We start from the raw sequence: 20,390 nt of genomic DNA, 5'->3' as shown, positions 1-20,390 counted from the left end.
AAAGATGTTGGATGAATTCTTTGATAGATCTTTGATGGATCTTCAATGGATCTTCTTCAATGTCAAATCGAGTATCGTCTTCCATTGTCAGATTACAATACTTGCTTCGAAGTAGGAGTGTTTTGGAGCAATCGCAGAACTTCTTAAACCGTGAGTTTTTATTTAAAGTCCCTCCCGTGCCCAATCATGCCGAGGATGAAAGTTATCCTAATCTTCACGAGTTACTGGGTGTAATTATTTAAATAAATTATTGACAAACACATGAGTAATTGCTTTTTAGGAGTTACTCATGAAAATTGTATATTTTATTTTATGTTTTATTATTAGTTCAGGATAGGTTTTCTTGTCTCGATCGGTTAAATTCATTTAATTAATAATCCAATTAATGAATGTACTCTCTTTTATTACGTGTTTTGTTCGTGGTCAATAGTTAGGAAATCGAGCATTAATTTATTCGTTTTCGTCCAGAAAAGTATGTAATAAATGTCTTACATGCATTGCTTCGTACATAGTTTATCTAATCAAGATTAATTTTGATATGTCAAAATTTCAATATTTTAAATAAATGGGCAAGAAGACAAACTCATTTGCGACAAGATAGACTTTGGCGTTTAAGTGGCAGCTCAAAGCCCAGTTCTTTCATTAGAATAGAAGCTTAGAAGAATTAGATAGATAGATAGATAGATCGATAGATAGATCGATCGATAGATCGGTGGATGGATGGATGGATGGATGGATGGATGGATGGATGGATGGATGGATGGATGGATGGATGGATGGATGGATGGATGGATGGATGGATGGATGGATGGATGGATGGATGGATGGATGGATGGATGGATGGATGGATGGATGGATGGATGGATGGATGGATGGATGGATGGATGGATGGATGGATGGATGGATGGATGGATGGATGGATGGATGGATGGATGGATGGATGGATGGATGGATGGATGGATGGATGGATGGATGGATGGATGGATGGATGGATGGATGGATGGATGGATGGATGGATGGATGGATGGATGGATGGATGGATGGATAAATAAATAAATAAATAAATAAATAAATAAATAATTTATCTACTGCGTCCCCGAAGGGTTACACTCCTTTAACACTTATCTCCTTAACCTATCTTAACACTACCCTTTGCCTCATTTCCTCTTCCTCCCTTCCCCCTTCACCTGTTCTAAACTTTCACTTCTTCCTCCCTTATTCCCCTCCTTGCCTCTCCTTCTTCTCTCTCATACTCCCAATCCTCTTCGTCCACTCCTCCCCCATTCCACTCTTATCCAAAATTTCCTTGATCCTCTCTTCCACTCCTCTCCCGTCCTCCTCCCCAACAGCTCTACTGCAGCCCTCCAACACATGCTACCATGTCTCTCTCTCCCAACCACACACCCTACATTTTTTCTTCTCCTCCTCTTCCCAGTATCTCCCTTCCCTCATCTTATTCCCCAATCTAAATCTCGCCACTCTTCTTTTTCTCTCTTCACTCCACTTTCCTACCCAATATCCTGGCAAACCCTCCGCTACCACCGTCTTGTACCACACGTTGTATTTGGACTCCAGTATTTTCTCCCATCTCTCTCTTAACCTCCTGTCGCCTTCTTTCCTCCCTCTCAATCTCCTTCCACCTTTCCACCACCTCCACTACACCACACCACCTGCGCTAACCTCTCTTTAAACTTAATCCTCTCTACTTCCCACTTTAACTTCTGTACTTCCTCCTCCCTTTCTCTCTCCTGCGCCTCCTTCCAACACTCTCTCGCAAGCTTACTTTCCTCTCCTCTCCTTAATTTCTCCTCGTACTTCCAGGCTCTCTTCGCCGCCTTTATTTCAAATTTGTCTCTTTTCCCTTCTTCTCTTACCATATACCCTGGTGTCCTCCAGTCTACTCCCATAGTCCATCTTAAAAATCTTTCCTGCAACCCCTTGATCTCCTTCTACTCCTCCCACCCCCATATCTCCGCTTCATAACTTAACACCGTCCACCTAGCGTGTCAAAAAGCCACAACCTCCCTCACCCAATCCTTACCGAGCATCCTCTTTCCCAATCCCCAAATCTGCCTCATTGTAACTCCTGCCTTCTTCACCCTCTCCTTCACGTGTGCATCTTGACCACCATTCTTCCTGAACACATAGCTCAAATATCTAAATTCTTTCACCTCCTCTATTCTCTTCCCCTTCCAGTTCCAATTAATCTCTCTATTTCTTCCCCCTTCTCTCCTAAATCTCTTAATCTTTGTTTTCTCAACACTGACCTCCAATTTCTTCTTATCACAGTATCCCTCCATTCTCCTCAGCATGCTCTCCATCTCTTCCTCCCTTTCCGCCAACAACACCACATCATCTGCATAATCCAGTGAGCAAACCCTCCTTCCTCTTACCTTAACCCCACCCCATCTTCCTTTCAACAGCTCCTCCTCTAGTTTTGCAATCAGAAGGTTAAAGAGCATCGGGCTCATTGGGCATCCCTGCCTGACCCCTCTTGCCGTCCAGAATCTATCACCCTCCTCCCCCCTGCCTTCACCCTACTCGCCGTTTCATTCAGCACTTCCTTCACCCTTTCTCTGAGCCCTTCTCTTATCCCTCTCTTCTCCATCCCACGCAGCAGCACCTCCTGATCCACCGAATCAAAAGCCGCCTTAAAGTCTAGGAACGCCGCCACCAGCCTTCCCCTCTCTCTCCTCCCTTGTCTTCCCACCAGATAATTCAAAACAAATATATTATCTATCGTTTCAAGGCCTCTCCTAAATCCTGTCTGGTTCTGCGGCACCAGCTTCTTCCTCTCCACCTCTTCCTTCATTCTGCCCGCTAGAACTGCTGCGTACACTTTATACAGAGACGGCATGAGTGTTATCCCTCTATAATCCGTCACCTTCTCACCTTCTCCTCTCTTCACTATCGGTATTATTAGCCCCTCCTTCCACTCCTCCGGCCAGCCCTGCCCTTTCCACATCCCATTGCAGACCGCCCTAATCATCTCCAGCCCCTTTCTTCCTCCAAACTTCCAGGCCTCGTTAGGAATTGAATCTGTTCCCGCCGCTTTTTCTTCCTTCATCTTCCCTTCTACCCTTTCAATCTCTTCCATACTTATCTCCTCTTCTCCACCTTCTCTCCTCCCCACCCCCTCCCTGTATCCATTACGACTCTTTTCTCTGTCCCTCACAGCAGCCTCATGAAGTGCTCTCTTCACTCCCCTTTTCCTATGTTCTCACTCACCCTCTTCCTCCTAACTCTTTCTCTGTTCACTATCTCCCAAACTTTTTGTTCCGTCCTCGCTCCCCTATCTCTCTCATCACCCTGTCTCTCTCCTCCTCCTTTTTCCTTTCACACAGCTGCTTGTACTCTGCCTTCCTTCTCCCTCCCATTCTTCCTCCTTTCTCCTCACTCCTCACAATTTCTTTTTTCACCTTCTCCGTCATCTCCTTCACTCCGACCTTCTCTATTCTTACTTCACTTATTCCCTTTTGATATTCCTTTTTCATCTTCTCCGACCATTTGCCTCGTTTCCCTCCCTTTCCTTCACTCTTCTTCAGTCTACTGCCCCTCCTTCCTTTCTTCATGGTCACTATCAACGGATGATGATCCGAGTCTATCCTATCACCCACTACTACCCTCTCTATCCCACTCCACGTACTCCCATCCCCTAACACGTAGTCAATCACCGTGCTCGCCTCCCCCCTGTATATGTAAACTCTTCATCCTCATCCCCCTCAATACCTCCATTCAAAATCTCCCAACCAACCTCTCCCATCATACTCGTTAACAACCGCCCCTCCCTATTTACCACCTTATCCTTAGATCTTCTACCTCTTCCCCTTCCTCTCCACTCTTTTTCCCTCCTGTCTTACCTGTCCTCGCATTGAAATCACCTCCTATAATTACCTTCCCCTCCTGCCCCTGCAACTCCATCCATCCCCTTATCTTCCCCAACTTCCTTTCCATATCTCCATTCACATATACTGCTACCACCGTCCAAACCTCTCCCCCTGCCTTCACATTCCTCACCAAGATTTTCCCTCCTCTTCTTCCTCCTTGTCACCTTCCCCCTCCTTCGCCAACTCCTTCATCGCCCCCACGACCATTCCCCCTATCCCTCTTCCCCTCTTATATTTCCTCTTCGCCCACTGCACTGTCCACAAATATCCCCCGGCAATCTTCTCCTTACCTTCTCCCAGCTTTTTTCCTCCATCCATGTCTCGATTATAACAATTACTTCCCACTTTTCTATTACCCTTCAAAAATCCTTATCCTTATTCATTAATCCTGCTACATTCCAGAACCCTATCTTCCAATTCCCTCCTTCTGTCTCACTCCTTCCCCCCTTCCTTTAGTTTTTTTCCATCTTTTTGTTCCCCACCTTTCTTTTCTCCCTGCTTTTCCTCCCTCTCTTCTTCCATTTCCTCATACCCCCTCCCTCCTAGTTTTCAACTCCTCTTTTTCTTCGTCCCATACCTATATCCTTCCATCTATGAATATCTTCCAATACCCCACTCTTACCCTTCACCCTTTCCTTGCCACCCTGCTCCTTACCACCTTAAGCATTCATTGCATTTTCCTCTCTTTCTACGTCCAATCATCCCGTAATAGCTCCCTCCTTTCTTGGGGCCAGTTTTTTTTCCACATCACTTCCCTTTTGTTTTCCACATTTCTTAGCTTCACCTTTAGAACTGTCTCCTCCCCTTCCCTCCTCCTCCTTCCTATCTCCTCCACCTCCTCTACCTTCACTCCTGCCCCTATTCTATCAAGCAACCTCTCCGCCGTTTCTTTCGCCGAACCTCTTCTTATCACTCTCCTAATTATCAAATTTCTTCTCCTATCCTCCCTTTCTTTCATCTCCATCCTCTTCTCCATTTCCTCCACTTTCCACCTTATCCCTTCCCCCTCATCCTTCTTCGCCCCTATATCCACTGCTCCCCCTGCAACCCTCTTTTCCGCTTCTACCCCAACCTTGTAACCCTCTTCCCCATCCCCCTTCCCCTGCTTCTCCTCCAACTCTTCAATCCTTCTCTCCAGTTTCTCTCTTTCTTCCCTCCATCTCGCTTCTTTCTCTTCCATCTCTTTCCTACATTTCGCTTCCGTTACAACCATCTCCCCTTTCACTCTTTCTAGCTCCTTTTCCACCCCACTAATCTCTTTCTTTACTATCTTCTTCACCTCCTCCATCCACTCTTTGTCCAGCTCCACTCTTACTTCCCTTCTTCCCATCTCCCTTATCCGCTCCTCTTGACCATCTTCCACCGCCCTTTTCTCTTGCACGCCACCTCTTCCTTCCTCCTTCCACCCGGCGACCTAGTTATCTTCTGGCTTGTCCTAAACGCTCTCTCTTTCTCTTCCTCCTCCATCTCCCTCTTTCTCATCCACATTTCTTTCACTCCCGCCGTTCTCCCTCGGCACTTACTTCTCGTTCTAAGCATCCATCCGCGTTTGTCTTCCTCCCTCTCTTCTTCTCACCTCCTAACCCCTTCTCTTCACTCATCCGCTTGCTTGTTTCCTGCCTCACCGTATCTTTTCTCCAACCTGATTCCACTCTCTTCCACCGATGTCGCTGTCGTCGCCACAACCTCCTAACCTCGCTTTCACCTTCTTCCCTTTCTCACCTTTTTCTTCTTCTCTCTCACAAATTCCCCCTATCTATCTCTGCCGTTCTGCTCCCTTTGACTTTCCTTCTACCTGCTCTGACCTTCCACGTCTTCTCCACTCCTCTATTCACTCACTTCCACCCTATTTCTCCTCCGCTCACTTTCACGCTCTTTCCCTCTACAAATCCCAACCGGAAGTCCTCGCTTAGAAGAATTAGAATAGCTTAATGAAATGAGTCGTCCGAGGTTTTGAGATATATTAATTAAATATATTTCAAAATATTTAGTCATTATTTATGAAGTAACTTGTACAGTCATTAGTCGCTTAGATTATTTTTTATGCAAATGTATTTATGTGTTTGTCGTAATCATATTTCTTAGATTAGGATTTTCAGCTTCTAATATACTAATCTTTCGTTTCTCCCCCCTACTTTCTGCCTTCTCTTCTATGCATGTGCCCAGGTGTTACACAAGTATGGGTGAGAAACAGTTAGCGTGGGTTTAGTTTAAGTTTTTTCCCCTATTGGTGGTGGCTGTTATTGTGCTAGTGATTGCACGATGTACTTTACATCTAAGTGTGCATATTAGGTAGTGTTTATTGTACATCGTTTCGCTATATTTTTTATTCATTTAATACATCATTAAATACTGAAAGCACTACTTCTGCATATCACGTGTAATGTGAAACACACACACATACGCGTTTCTATATTCCTAAATTTATATTGAATATTTCTCATTTTTTGAATAATCGTTTGCATAGTAGAGTTACTGCATTTATTTGTGGAAACTCTGATATACTTGTATATTACTAGTATGCATATATATGTAAGCGAACGTTATCCGTTCGAATAATTGTTTCAAAAGGGACGGTTAAATTTTTTTCTCTTATGTGTAAATCAAATTGTGTTGCTATAAACAAAAGTCTTTTTATTTAAGGTAGTTCTAACACAAATCAAAAGTTATGCCAATTTAATGAGTTTTTATGAGATACTAAAGAAATTATTGAAGAATTCTCCTGCAATATTTGGGACTGTTTCACCATACTATTTCAAGATATCGTTTATCAAAAATTGCGAATTTTGCATACAAGCAAATGGCTTATACGCTACGAAATGAGCATTTTTCAGATAAATTTAGTCACCAAAATGTATGAAGAAGTCATGAGAAATTCTTGAAATTTGGCAAAAAAGTATTTTAGTATATGAAGAATACCATATATTTTACTGTAAATTTTCCACCATACAGTAAAAAAGTATAGACTCTTATGCAGTGATCCCAGAGACTTTAGTTCGTCTGATCGACACAATATTAATAGTTTTTTAGATTATACTTTAATATAACCTAATTAATAATCATTACAATTAAACTTTCAAAAAAAAAACATAACAAAATTAATAACAATAAATTCAATTATTTCAATAGTTCAACACATAATTATTAATAAAACAATTAATTTGGCTTTACTCAATCGTCCATGTCGGACATTTCTAAAATCACTTTTTCTTCGTTATTGTTTTTATCATCATTGCTTTTCTTTTCACTAACATATAAAGATTTTTTTATTAAATTGTATTCGCGTTGACTGGGTCCATAATTAACAAATTTTGAATTTACTCTTTGACTAGACAATAACAAGCACTTAAGCGTTTCTACAGATAACTTATTACGAATCTTTGATTTATTTAAATAAATTTTACTAAAAATAAATGTTGAAGTATAAATTCTCCTATTTCAGAATTTAAAGCCGTCGAATAAGTTTTTGTTTTTCGAGAATTAGATCTTTTCCTTTCCATATCGTAAACAATATTATTAAAATATAAAATAATGCGTCCCACTGCTCCAGAAGCCTAGTAATTACAGCCGTTACTGAAAGCCATCGAGTCTCCACTGGACACAAAATTTTATGATTTTTCAGCTCTAAAAATTGTTGATATTGTTTAAATTCATGCTGCCGCTTAGAACTTGATGAAAAGTGATTATAAATTGAATGAAATAATTTTTCACAATCAGACGGTATTGCGTCACAAGCTTCATTGGCACAAAGGTGAAGCGAATGACAAATACATATCATGATGTAAATGTTAGGACAACTATCTTCAAATCTTGTTCTTACTGAATTATGTTTACTCGTCATCGCATTACATCCGTCTGACCCGAAACCAATAATTTTATCAAAGGATACAGAGAAGCGTTGAAAAGATTCTCGGACACAATTGAAAAGATGCTCTGCTGTAGCAAATACTTCTCTAGAATCGTCATTGAAAATTCTACATAACTACCAAAAATGACTAACTATTTTTCCTAGAGATTCATCGTAATACCGTACGATAATTCACAATGTTTGAGTCATTGAAATGTCAGACTTGCTTTATAATGTCACTATCAGGAAAACACTCCTTAACACTATTCCTACCGACACTTTACGTATACCTATTCCTACCGCGGCCGGTCAAATGACTGGTCTTTTACAACTTATATTTTTCAGTATTGAATGCAGACCAATAGTCAGCTTGCAAGTATAAAAATATATTTTCTTTTATTCAAGTGTACATAATCTACATTTTATTCTTTTTCGCCGCATTTTTTACAAATGAGCTTCTTAACTGTACATTTTCCGCATACGTACTTTTTACATTTTAGACAGATTTTGTTCGTCTTATTATCTTTACAGTACCTTATCTGACATGTTATCCGTTCACGAGAAAACTGTACTTGTACTTGCGATAGGTATTGGTTGATTTTCTTTGCAGAGCTCTTGTTGGTATTCGATGGCAAGTTCTTCTGCCAATTGGAATAGAAATTCTTGTCTTGTAATTTCTCCTCCCGTAGTTTCTTTATATAACACCCATGCATTTATCCCGGCTAAATCCAAGATATTAAAAAATACTTGCACAGGCCATCTCCGAGATTTAGATTTTACCGAATAATTTCTGGCCATTTGGTCGGTCACATCTACGCCGAATTTGGTGCTATTATACAATTGAATTGTCTCCGGTGTTCGGGTGTCATTTTCTTTAACTTGTACGGAGTTGTGCATTGAACTGAGAATTAGAACTTTCTTTCTTGGTTTGGCTTTCTAAATTGTCAACATACAATTATTTGAGCGATAGAGTTTGGTTGAGAAAAGTGCCATGTCTTTTTTCAGTTTTGCCAGTCTTGGTAGCTCTTTTCTATTTGCTCTAATTGTCCCAACAATCGTAGTTTTTTTTTTTGCTAAAATTTTTGTTGCTAAAGATAGGCTTGTAAAAAAGTTGTCCGTGGTTATATCTCTTCCACATCCTACATACGATTCTGCTAATTTCATAGTGAAAAACTCTTCAAGAGGAACTAAGGGTTCTCTACTTTTATCTTTTCCCAAATATGGAAAGCCGTTTATTATATATTTGCTACGTACATGGGATGCTAACCAAAATTTTATACCAAATTTGTCCGGTTTATTGAACATGTATTGAGTGAATCTACACCTTGCTTTCGTTGGAAACAATTGTTCGTCCATAGTAATATATGGTCCTGGTTTATAACAATTTTGACTGTTGTCAATAAACTTGTACCAAACTTCGGAAATCATAGCAAATTTATCGGTTTGTAACCGTTGGCTTCGTTGGTTTCTGTCGTCAAATCGAATAAATCTCATAATCTCCGTAAAGTCATGTCTACTTATAGTATTTGAGAAAAAAGGCGGGCCCTACTTTTGATTCCATAGAAGTGCTATATATATATTCTTAGCCTCATATGCGCCGCGTGCATACAGAATTGCAAAAAAACACTGCTAACCCGATAGTCGAGCGAGAACTGTAGACACTTTGAAGTGCCGTAAATCATTTTCTGGAAGGCACTTCTCGAATGAAATCGTATCACAACTATATTACCTTTCCTTTGTAACGACTTTATAGTTTTGGCATTGAGTCTTACAGAGAAACTATTACAAAAATGTATAAATCGTACTACCGGTCAAATGACTGGTCGTGGTAGATAAGACAGACCACAAATTTTTCTCAGAAAATAAACAATAAAAAAATAATTGAATATTGAAAAATGTATCAAACATATATATGAGGAAAAGTCGTAAAGTTTAAAGGTGATTCACTTACGTTGAATGTAGGAAAATCCAATTAAAAATTTAAAAACGGTCATTTGACCGGTCCTGGTAGGAATAGTGTTAAGTAACGGTATTAAGTGATCCATAATCTTAAAAGGTACATTGTGCTATGCAAAAAAACTGCACAATTTAATTTCTGCGCGTGAGATTTTACCTTTCATTGATTCATTTCGAGCTTCACTTAAAGCTTTATCTATAAAACTAGCAATTTTCGTTTGTTTATTTAAACCTTTTAACATTATTAAATGAGATTTACTAGTCGCATGTTTGCGAATAACTGTTAACTCCGCAGTGATTGTTGCTTTGCAGAGTGAGCATTGAGCTTTTAATTTATCAGAATGAGGCAGGAGCCACGAACAAAAATCCAGATTACTAAGCCACTCCTTACGGAACTTTTGTGGCCGCCGTGTGCTTTGTTTTTTTAATTGCGTAAGAGATGTGTTATCTGTCATTATAAATATAATCAATTAAAAATGCAAAAGAAATAAAAACTTGAATAATTAAAGAAGAAATGTTACAAAATATGTTTCCAAATTAGTTTTTAAAATATGCTTAAAAATCAATAACAGATATAAAAATGTACTCTTCTCTTCTAGCAGCAAAACTCAAACGTTCGTTATTATTTAGGGAATACATTTTTAGGTTAAATTAAAACATGTATAATTAAATACATAAAATGATCGGGTCATATTTTTTACTATGAACTTCATTAGATAATGTTACAACAGTAATAATTTGCATAACATAATTAATTTATAGCGTTAAATGACTGAATAAATAGACTAATAATTAAATTGTTGAAAAAAATTATAAGACTATATTCAATTTTGAGGATATGTTTATCCTTTAAAAAATACCTGGATTAATAATTATCAAATAATGACTTGGTCAATTTTTAACATACTTTTTTTTGTGCGATCTTCCGTGATGTTACTATATGTTTACATAGATTTATATAGACTTACTGAAATTATATAGTAGATTCTGTAGCGGCTATTTTATCTGTCTTATCTGTTCTATCTGTCCTATCTGTCCTATTTGTCCTATATGTCCTATCAGTTCTAAATGTTGAAGTCGCCCTGTTCTAAATGTAAAGACTAAAATGACAGAATAAATAGAATACTAATTAAATAGTTGAAAAAAATTCAAAGACTTAATAGACTTTTGAGAATATGTTTATCCTTTAAAAATTAGCTGGATTAATAATTTTAAAATATTTACCTGTAAAATTAGTAAAACTTCTTTTTTGTCGTGTAATCTTCTGTGACGTCCTAATGTTGCAAATATGTTAATAAATGGAGAAGCTGTAAAAGTAAAAACTGAAAAAAAGAAAAACTGGAAAAAAGTTAAAAGTAAAGTAAAAACTGTGGAAAGAAATGCTTTGATGTTTTCTGTTGTATTGCTGGTATGCAAATGGTGCTATGCTGCTCTGTAGCAATTTTTCCAACCGTCTATTCAGTTTTCTTCTGTCTTCTTGCTTCTTAGCTTGTTTTCTTTATATCTTCATATATCGTCATATATCTTCATATTTTCTTCGTGTCTTCTGTTTTCCCGTTTTTCATCTCTTTAACTTTTGTTTAACCGTTATCACATTTTTGCCCGAATTCCATTTTTGTTCCAAAATTTTCCCTTTTCTACGAAATTCCATTGACTTATTTTTCAATGTAGCAGATTTTAAACAATTTGACAATCCTCTGTTTACTCTAATTGTGCCACACACGTTTGTTTTATGCTTTAGTAACTCTTCTGCAACTTTTACACTATTGGAATAGTTATCCATATATACATCGTGCCATAAATTTAAATATGGCGATAGCACGGACAATATTGTCGCAATTAGCGATTTTCCTTGCGCGCAATATATTTCTAAATTGCATATATAACCAGATGTCGCCTCATACACCATACGGACTAAAATTCCATATTTTATAATTTTCGCAGAATTATATGTACGAAAAGATAGCCTGCCCCTCCATGGAATGATACCTTCATCCAGCGATAATTCTTTTTTAGGTTTATACATTTTTTTGAAACTTTTCTACCAGATACGAGTAGACTGGTTTTATTTTATCAAGGTTTTCTTGGCAATGCTCATTATTACTGAAGTGCTAATACTTCCATAACTGTCGAAATCGGTTCCTTGGCATAGTATTCCCAAAAATAGGTGTATGTAATACAGGGTGAGTAGACCAATAATCGTCTTGTTCTGGTTTTTTTACTATTCCCATTAGGATAACAAGCCCTAAAAGTTTTTTCATTTCTACAACATTTGTATCAACCCAATCTTTATTCTTTGTTGATGCATTATTGTTATCATTATTCTGCTGATTATGATATAAGTTCGTCTATGTGGCAAACAAATTAAATAAATCGTCCTCAATGAACAATTCCACAGTTGATAATATATCTTGTGTGCATGGTACCTGTAACCCAAACCGTTCCAGGCAAGCATGAAAGTCGGGTTTAAAATCAACTTCTGACCAATCATTTGCCACTGAGTTCTCTTCATCACTTTCAGATTCACTAATTATTAGTCTTCTCTTATTTTTGAATCGTCTCACAATTATATCGCTCCCACTGTCCGAATCATTTTCACTATCACAGGAATTATCCTCTTCTGATAACAGATCAGTATATATTTCCTCATCTATAAGCATTTTGAAGGATATCTAACGTAAGTTTTCCTATATTCGAAGGCAGCGAAAGACAGTCTCAAACTAACAAGACAAGCGTCCGCGAAAAAAGATTCGCGAATAATAGACTCTGGTGAATGAACCAATTTGCTGAGAGTAGTTTAGCGAACGTGTCACGAGAGGCAGCACTCGTAGTAAGGACAAACAAAAAATTTCCATTTAAGACAGTGTTATTTACGCTATATTATATTATTTAAAAATAATATATATACACAACAAAATTTTTTTAATAACCACTATGCTAACAAAACATTCTAGTTTTGCGAGGTGTACGTTGGATAATCGCTATCCAGAGGAAAATGTGTTTTTTATACCATTTGTAAAACCTTATATTGACGAGGTTAGATGCAATAAATGGATACATGCGTCAAGGAGAGTGGATTTAACAGTAGAAAAAATTAATAAATATTCATATGTGTGCTCAAAACATTTTATCGGTGGAAAAGGTACAACTGTAGAAAATCTTTTATTAGAATTACCTGGATTAAATTTTTTTTTTCATCATTTTCACTAGAATTTTTCGTTGATTTAGCTTTTTGATATTCAGCATTAATGATACCTGAGGGATTATTTCCAGTTTTACGACCTTGATTCCATTTTTTTATTTTTTAAGTACAAGTCAGTGGTTCGAATCCATATTGAAGCGTATATTCTTCAAGTTTAAAAAGTAACGTGACGATATGTGAACAATTTAAAGATTCTGATGCTGGGATATTGACATGCAGCATTTATGATGTATCCATCTTCATAGAGACCTATTACCACATCATAAATCGTTAGTTACTTTAAAAGATGACTGGATTTTTGCCCTTAAATAATAAATATTATTACAGCTATTATCTTGCAAATTTTTTATACGATCGCTGATACAATATAATCTGCCTCTTCGGATGGATTTAGAATTACCACAAACAGGCATTAAATCATCATCTGTTACTTCATCATCATCGCTTTCCTGTAAACTTCTGCCCTGTGTTATATACTCATGTATAATACCATAACAAAATGAACGGGGAATAATCTATTTGGATGGAAAAATTTGCCAATTATCATAAGGATAAAAAGTTGTATGGATAGGCAATGGGGTAGAAGTATCTTTTGTCAATGTTGATCAAGATGTAGATGCCGATGTGACCGTTGAAGATGCTTGTAAGCGTTGTTGTTTCTTAATTAACCATACTCCTTTATCAATACCTTCAAAAATAACTCCTTCTCTTCCATTATTTATACAATCATTGACCCTAATGCATTCCAATAAAAGATTACGAAATTATAAAGTTCTAAATAACTAATAAACTAAATACTTAGAATCATCAATTACATGTATTCAAAATTATTTTTGAAATTAATGTAATGAATAAAAAATGAATAGCAAATTTTTTTCACAGTTATTGGATATAAATTAGAGTGACTGAATTGAAATTAGACTGACTGAAATTTATTTATTATATCATTTGTTTATTACCATTTATATTTCATTCATATTTCACTCTGAAATAAATCTTAAATTTATAATTATTTTCCATTTCTCTTGTTACAGTTTGAATTTACCGCTAGTTTTTTACTTGAGTTTTTATACTAACCTGTCAATTAATTCTTTTTTTTCCCGGTAACTTTTAAGTTACGGCACGCAAGCCAACGTTTTAATGTTTAAACGCTTTAACTGTTGCAAATTTTAATTCTGCTCCAGGAACGTCGTCTTCGGTCAAAAACATGTTTTTTATAAGTCAACTTTACCATGTGTTTAAATGGAGCTCTTACAGTGTATGTCCCTACCGAACTACTAGCGCTGCTAGTGAGTAATTTTTCGTACTTCAGGAAAATCGTTCATTGGGAGAGGAAAACAGTTTAAACCAATGTTTCCTGATCGTCAAATGTTTTGCTATAGTATGTCTATCTATACAAACGTCGATGTGAAGCATCATCGTTGGCGAAAATAAGTCATGCCAGCGTAACAGCGGCCCGCAAAGTGTTAAAACTTCATCTTTAAGTGCCATACAGTTCACTGTTTGCGCCTCAAATATTTGAAGAGAAATTAATTCCGCAAAATAAAAACATTTTATATAAATCATCAATACTTTTTCCTGGCAGCTCAAAAATAGATATAAGATTTTGTAAATCTTCGTTATCTTTGAGAATAGAAATTATACTTTTTTATCCTTTTTTTTATAGAAGCTACTGGTTGAGTCACATCCAGAAAATGCATGTGCAAATAATATAAATGGTTTTAAATGCTGATGATTTGATATCGAATATAAAGTATTTGTTGTTTTGCTCGATGTCAGTTTATAAAAAAGAAGATTTTCCATTTTCGGAGTAAGTGCAATTATTAGAACAAATAAGTCCACGTCATTACCGACTATTGCCACTAAATCACATTTTTTGTTGAATTCAAGAGCGGTTTGGACGATCAAACAATCTGCATCTTAATCGTCAATTTGAGTATTGATATTGTGTCTCCGTAAATACGCAGATGACATCTGTACAAATCTATACTTGTTCGCAACATTTGAAAGAAATTTCGCTTGACTTAAATTGACCAACTAATCTTCTGCTATCGAAACATTAGCACCTACATTTATCAACCCTTGACGGTATCTTTCGTACGACTTTGTTCCAATCAATTCATTATTATAACCATCGAAAACTATTAGAGCATTAGATTTAAAATTTTAAACGATATAATCTAAGTATATTCGAAAAATATCGCCGAACTTCATACTATGTTGCCAACTAATGCGGTAAAGTAACCAACCTCCATCGATCTCGTAATTAGAAGACTTTAATAATTGTTCAGACGAAGTACTTGTTTTAAAGATTTTATTAAGTTCAGATTTAGCTGTCTTTCTTATCAGCCCACTTTCGTCAAATAAACTTAAAGGAAATGGCGCCAATTCGTAAGATAGTGCATTACGCTGTTTTTCTTCATCGCCATTAAAAGCAATGCAAGATTTTTGGAAGAGTAAAAAAGAATCTACGGATAAGAAATTGTGGAATCTTAAAGGAAATCCATATTTGGCTACTGATAATGGTTGTATGTTGTAAACTTTTGACATAGAAGCTTCGGCAACGCTATTACTTAACACTGTAGCCATACTTTTTTGTCCCATTTCTATTGCCAAATAGCAATTAATGTTTGGACCTCTTATTATTCCAGATGATAAAGAAATTATAGAATTATCGGGTTCAAAGGGATTATGTTGTTGAAGTCAAAACAGAAAAGTATCTATGTCTTTATCGTCTTTTTTATTCGACTACCAGACAGATCCACTTGCTGTTCACTTAAAATTGAGGAAAAGTCGAAATAATTTTCTAATAATTTTCTATTCCATTATATTGAATACTGATGGCATGGTTCATAAATATCAAGCGACAATAGAGCGTGTAACCTCTCTGCCCTGAGTAAGATCTATTCCAAAAAAAAAAAAATGGTTTAACTTTTGTTCTATGATAATATCCGGCCACACACCAGACCATGCTTTGTCTGTTCTTCGAACTGTAAAGTAACCTTCTGTAGTAAAAAGCTCGTACTCTTCTGCACCCATAACATTTACTAAATTTGCCATATCCTGTAAATACATTTGTGCTGATTTTGCTTAAGCAAAATGACCAGTTGCAGGAAATAACAGTAACATTTTTTCAATACTTTGTAGATGTAAATAAAAATCATCCATTTGTTCAACTTCTAAAAATTGTAAAGCAACAGTAATGCTTTTAAAGTATTGAATTCACAGTTTTGCTGTGTTTGTTAAATTTTCAAGTGACTGTAATTTCATTATTAATTTATTTGTTAAACGTTTCAATGTTAAATCAGCATTAAAATAACCGAGATGCGGAGGATCTTTCGCCCAATCCCTAAAAAATGTTTAACAAATTGTTCACTTTCTTGCGTCATATTAAACATTTTACAAATTTTTATAGCTAAAGCTGCAAAAGTTAAAATGTGAGCTCGTAAAGCTATAGCATAGGCATGCCTGTTTAACATTTTTTTCACGGATTCACTGTTGCCGATAACTCTTCTTAGCCACTTCCTTCCATAGTGGGCCTAATTGCACCTAAGTATGACATCAGTAAATCAAACCCACCGAAACGAATCACAATATTTTTTAAATTTAACACTAAACCTACCGACATTTCATGTATACCTAACCTTACTATGAGCGATCAAATGACCGCTTCAAAATAGCATATGTATCTTAGTAAAGTAGATAATAAACAAAATATTTTTCTGATGCTACAATAAAAACTCGTTCCCCGCTTCTCGATATTGTATGTTTTGTTTACTTTTATGCATTTTTATCACATTTTTTAAAAATTACAGCATTTTGTATTGCACATTTTCCACATACGTATTTTTTACATTTTATACAAATTTTGTTTGTTTTATTGACTTAACAATATCTTATTTGACAAGATGTCTGTTCAGAAGAACCCGTATTTGTATTTATTATTGTTTTGGATGAGCATTCCTTGCTTATCTGTTTCTCTTTCTGATATTCGGTCCCAAGTTCTTCTGCCAATTGAAATAAAAACTCTCGCCTCGATATTTCCTCACCCGTCCTTTTAGTAACTTCATAATAGCTTTTTTGACTGCAGCTTTCGACTTTTTAGAACATTCAGCCTTCGCCCGATGCACTTTTTTCCTCAGTTTCATTTTCTGTAAATAAATAATACAAAACACAATTATATACCTTACTTGTTGAGAAGTGACTTGATAAAATTTGCCATATTACGGAATTCATCAAGTAGTTGTAGCTGCAAAACTGATGAACTTCGATTGTAGTCCAAAAGTACTCATCATATGAGGTTTAAATGTAGCATACATATTATTAATATTTTCTTAGTACATATTGCTTATTTTAATGACACAAAAAAGTATACGTAGTTTGGATCTTAAATAGTGGCAACTATTTATTCACAACCGATAGAAAAGAGTTACATTTTTGCACCTGTTACTGTCCTTGAAAGTAGTCACCAGCGTTGTGTAGAACCCGTTGTCATCGATTTGGAAAGCCTAGTATACCGTTAGCAGAGCCTGTTCTGTTGATGGAGACGGTTTTGTTGGTGCGAATGGAGCGGTCTACTGCCATGTCTCATCCAGTGTTACGATATGGCGTAAGAAAGCCTCTCCTTCGCACATATAGCGCTTCAAGTTCATCTGAGCAGCGTCGTAATGCATCTATTTCTGCATTTCCGTTAATTCATGCGGAAACCATCGTAACATTCGCTTCAGAACTGTTTCAGAGACTCGAGAGGCAGTAGACCGCTTTATTCGCACCATCAACAGAACAGACTCTGCTAACGGTATACCACGTCTTCCAATCTGCTGGCAACGGTTTCTATACTACGCTGGTGACTACTTTGAAGGACAGTAACAGATGCGAACATGTAACTCTTTTCTATCAGCTGTGAATAAATAGTTGCCACTATTTAGGATCCAACCTACGTATAAGTAAATCTTTCTGTCGAAATACAACAATTACAAAACAATTTCATATCGTAGATAATTCTGGCGTGTAGGAACTTAATCTACACAAATTACTTGATATAAAATTTAATCAATGCAGAAATAATAAAACAATTATTTTTTATTTATTCTCATTGTATTAAAAAAGTACAAATGGGGTGTCTTTAAATAGACTGGTATTAATTCTTCGAATGGAATTAAGCGTTGTATACAAAATTATTCTCTATTATTATTATTATTATTATTTAACCCTGGTGCCGGTAGGACTCGCACTGCTATGCAGGGAATCTCTCAACGATGCGAGATACCTGCCAATCGCAGGAGCGAAAAGACCAGTCATATTAAAATTATCATTAATATGGGCGTTCCAGTTGGCGGGCGATGCACGATTGGCTGTGGTAAAGCGCAAGCCTCTCGCTCGGTCGGTCCTCTCCCGTTTGAGGCTATGTATGCCAACAATATTGACCTAGCTTGCCCCAAGTGAAGAGGGAGATTGGATGGAACCCATCACGGCAGACAATCTTGTGGTGTTAACGTCCGCTCCAGCTGGTAGTTCAGACACCTTAACACTAGAACTACCAGACCAGTCAAAATGACTGGTCGCGCAACTTCATTATTTAATTCCCACCTCACGTTACATTTTTTTCTCAAAATTATATGATGACTTTTCTAGATATAAGAAATGGTTTGTAAAAATAATTTTTATTTTTTTATAACTTAAACAGAATTCGAATAAATTTTGGCATTTGATACTTCTACCAATACCAGTCATTTTGACTGGTACTTCTTAAATTCGACATAAATCTGAAAATATCTGTTTTTTGAAATCAACACCGTCGATAAGATATTTAGACGAATGTATTATTCTTTGTTGTAATATTTTCTCTCATGTTACTGCTTATCTGGCGAAAATACATAGTGATATAATCGTTGCCGTAGTTTATCGAAATAATAGAATCGATGTAGTTTTACGCGATCATTCTTTATTCCATAGTCGTGGGAATAGCATCTATTTTTTAGTTATATAGCGATTTTTTGTAATCCATAAAAAATGGCAAAACGTATAAAAACCTCTGATTTGCTGCGAAAAATAAACAATATTTCAATGGAAGCTTCTGATATCGAGGATGAAGAAAGTGACCAAGAAGATATTGAAACAGTTTATAGTGGTAATAATGATGAGTTTGATGAGTTTGAAGATCATGAAGAAGTTCGAGAGTCCTCGGACAGTGAATTAGAAAATATTTTGAATTTACGGAAAAAAAGACGTGCTCGTATAGTTTCAAGTTCTGAAGAGGAAAAAGAAAATATAAATAAAAAAAATGAAATTGCTGCAGACGGAACCAATTGGGAAAAAATACAAGAAGGATCTACAACTGGAAGATTACCACTTCATAATATTTTCAAAGATATATCCGGCCCCACAGGATATGCTAAAAGAAATATTATCAAAGGTGAAGTAAATAGCGCATTTTTATTACTGATTGACAGGAATATTCTTGATTATATAATATCTTGCACGGAATTAGAAGCTTTTCGAGTTTTGGGTAAAAAATGGACTCTAAGTGAAACAAAAATTAAAGCTTTTATTGCAATTTTATATGCTCGGGGAGCATACAAAGCAAATAATTTGAATCTGTCATATTTATGGGACAAAGAATGGGGACCGAATTTCTTTTCCAAGACTATGAGTCGAAATAATTTCAGTGAAATTTTGAAATTTATTCGCTTTGATAAAAAAAGTGAAAGAAGCCAACGTTTGAAAAATGACAAATTTGCTTTGATATCAACAGTATGGGATAGGTTCATTCAAAATAGTCAAAATTGCTACAAGCCAGGAGAAAATATCACAGTTGACGAACAACTCTTTGCAACAAAATCCAGATGCCGATTTACGCAATATTTGCCGTCTAAACCTGACAAATTTGGAATAAAATTTTGGCTGGCATCTGATGTAAAAACAAAATATATTCTAAATGGGTTTCCTTATTTAGGGAAAGATGAAACACAAGCAAAATCGCAATCTCTTAGTGAATATGTCGTACTAAAACTTATCGAACCATATACTATGAAAGGAAGATGTATAACAACCGATAATTTTTTTACAAGCTTACCGCTAGCATCCAAATTGCTTTCAAAAAAAAACACGCTTGTTGGCACTATACGTGGCAACAAAAGAGAATTGCCAAAAATTTGTAAAATAAAGAAGGATACTATGACTCGTTTTTCATCACTACTCTATAAATCAAATAATATTACCCTTACAATTTACAAAAGTAAACCGAAAAAGAAAGTTTTTATATTGAGTTCTAAACATAAATGTATCAAAATTGGTAAAAGTAATAAAAAGTTACTTGAGACGGTTGAATTTTATAATAAAACTAAATTTGAAGTGGACATTACAGACCAAATGGCAAAAAAATATAGCGTAAAATCCGGATCTAGAAGATGGTCGCTCCAAGTATTTTATAACATTTTAGATTTAGCTGGCATAAATGCCTGGATCTTATATAAGGAAACCACAGGTGAGAAAATAT

The 20,390-nt window shown here is 36.1% G+C and overlaps 1 protein-coding gene across 1 annotated transcript; it reads right to left on the bottom strand.

The window, feature by feature from the left end:
- Positions 1-11,801: 11,801 nt before the first annotated feature.
- On the bottom strand, positions 11,802-12,350 carry LOC107073507 (uncharacterized). Its single transcript, XM_089175730.1, has 2 exons — positions 12,117-12,350; positions 11,802-12,038 (listed from the first exon to the last, which is right to left on the bottom strand). The coding sequence occupies exons 1-2, from the start codon at positions 12,348-12,350 to the stop codon at positions 11,802-11,804; spliced, it is 471 nt and encodes a 156-aa protein (XP_089031856.1).
- Between the last annotated feature and the right edge of the window lie 8,040 nt (positions 12,351-20,390).

The sequence above is a fragment of the Polistes dominula genome, unplaced genomic scaffold (genome assembly GCF_049000335.1).
Source record: "Polistes dominula isolate Pdom_NZ unplaced genomic scaffold, Pdom_raw_medaka contig_532, whole genome shotgun sequence".
Classification (NCBI taxonomy): domain Eukaryota; kingdom Metazoa; phylum Arthropoda; class Insecta; order Hymenoptera; family Vespidae; genus Polistes; species Polistes dominula.
Note: the sequence above shows the minus strand (reverse complement) of the source record. Positions and strands in the feature narration are given on the sequence as shown.

Coding starts and splice junctions, on each gene's coding strand:
- LOC107073507 (XM_089175730.1), bottom strand. CDS start 12,350: ATGCTTATAGATGAGGAAATATATACTGATCTGTTATCAGAAGAGGAT. Junction 12,039..12,116: donor TGGAACGGTTTGGGTTACAG/GTACCATGCACA, acceptor TTTGCCACATAG/ACGAACTTATATCATAATCA.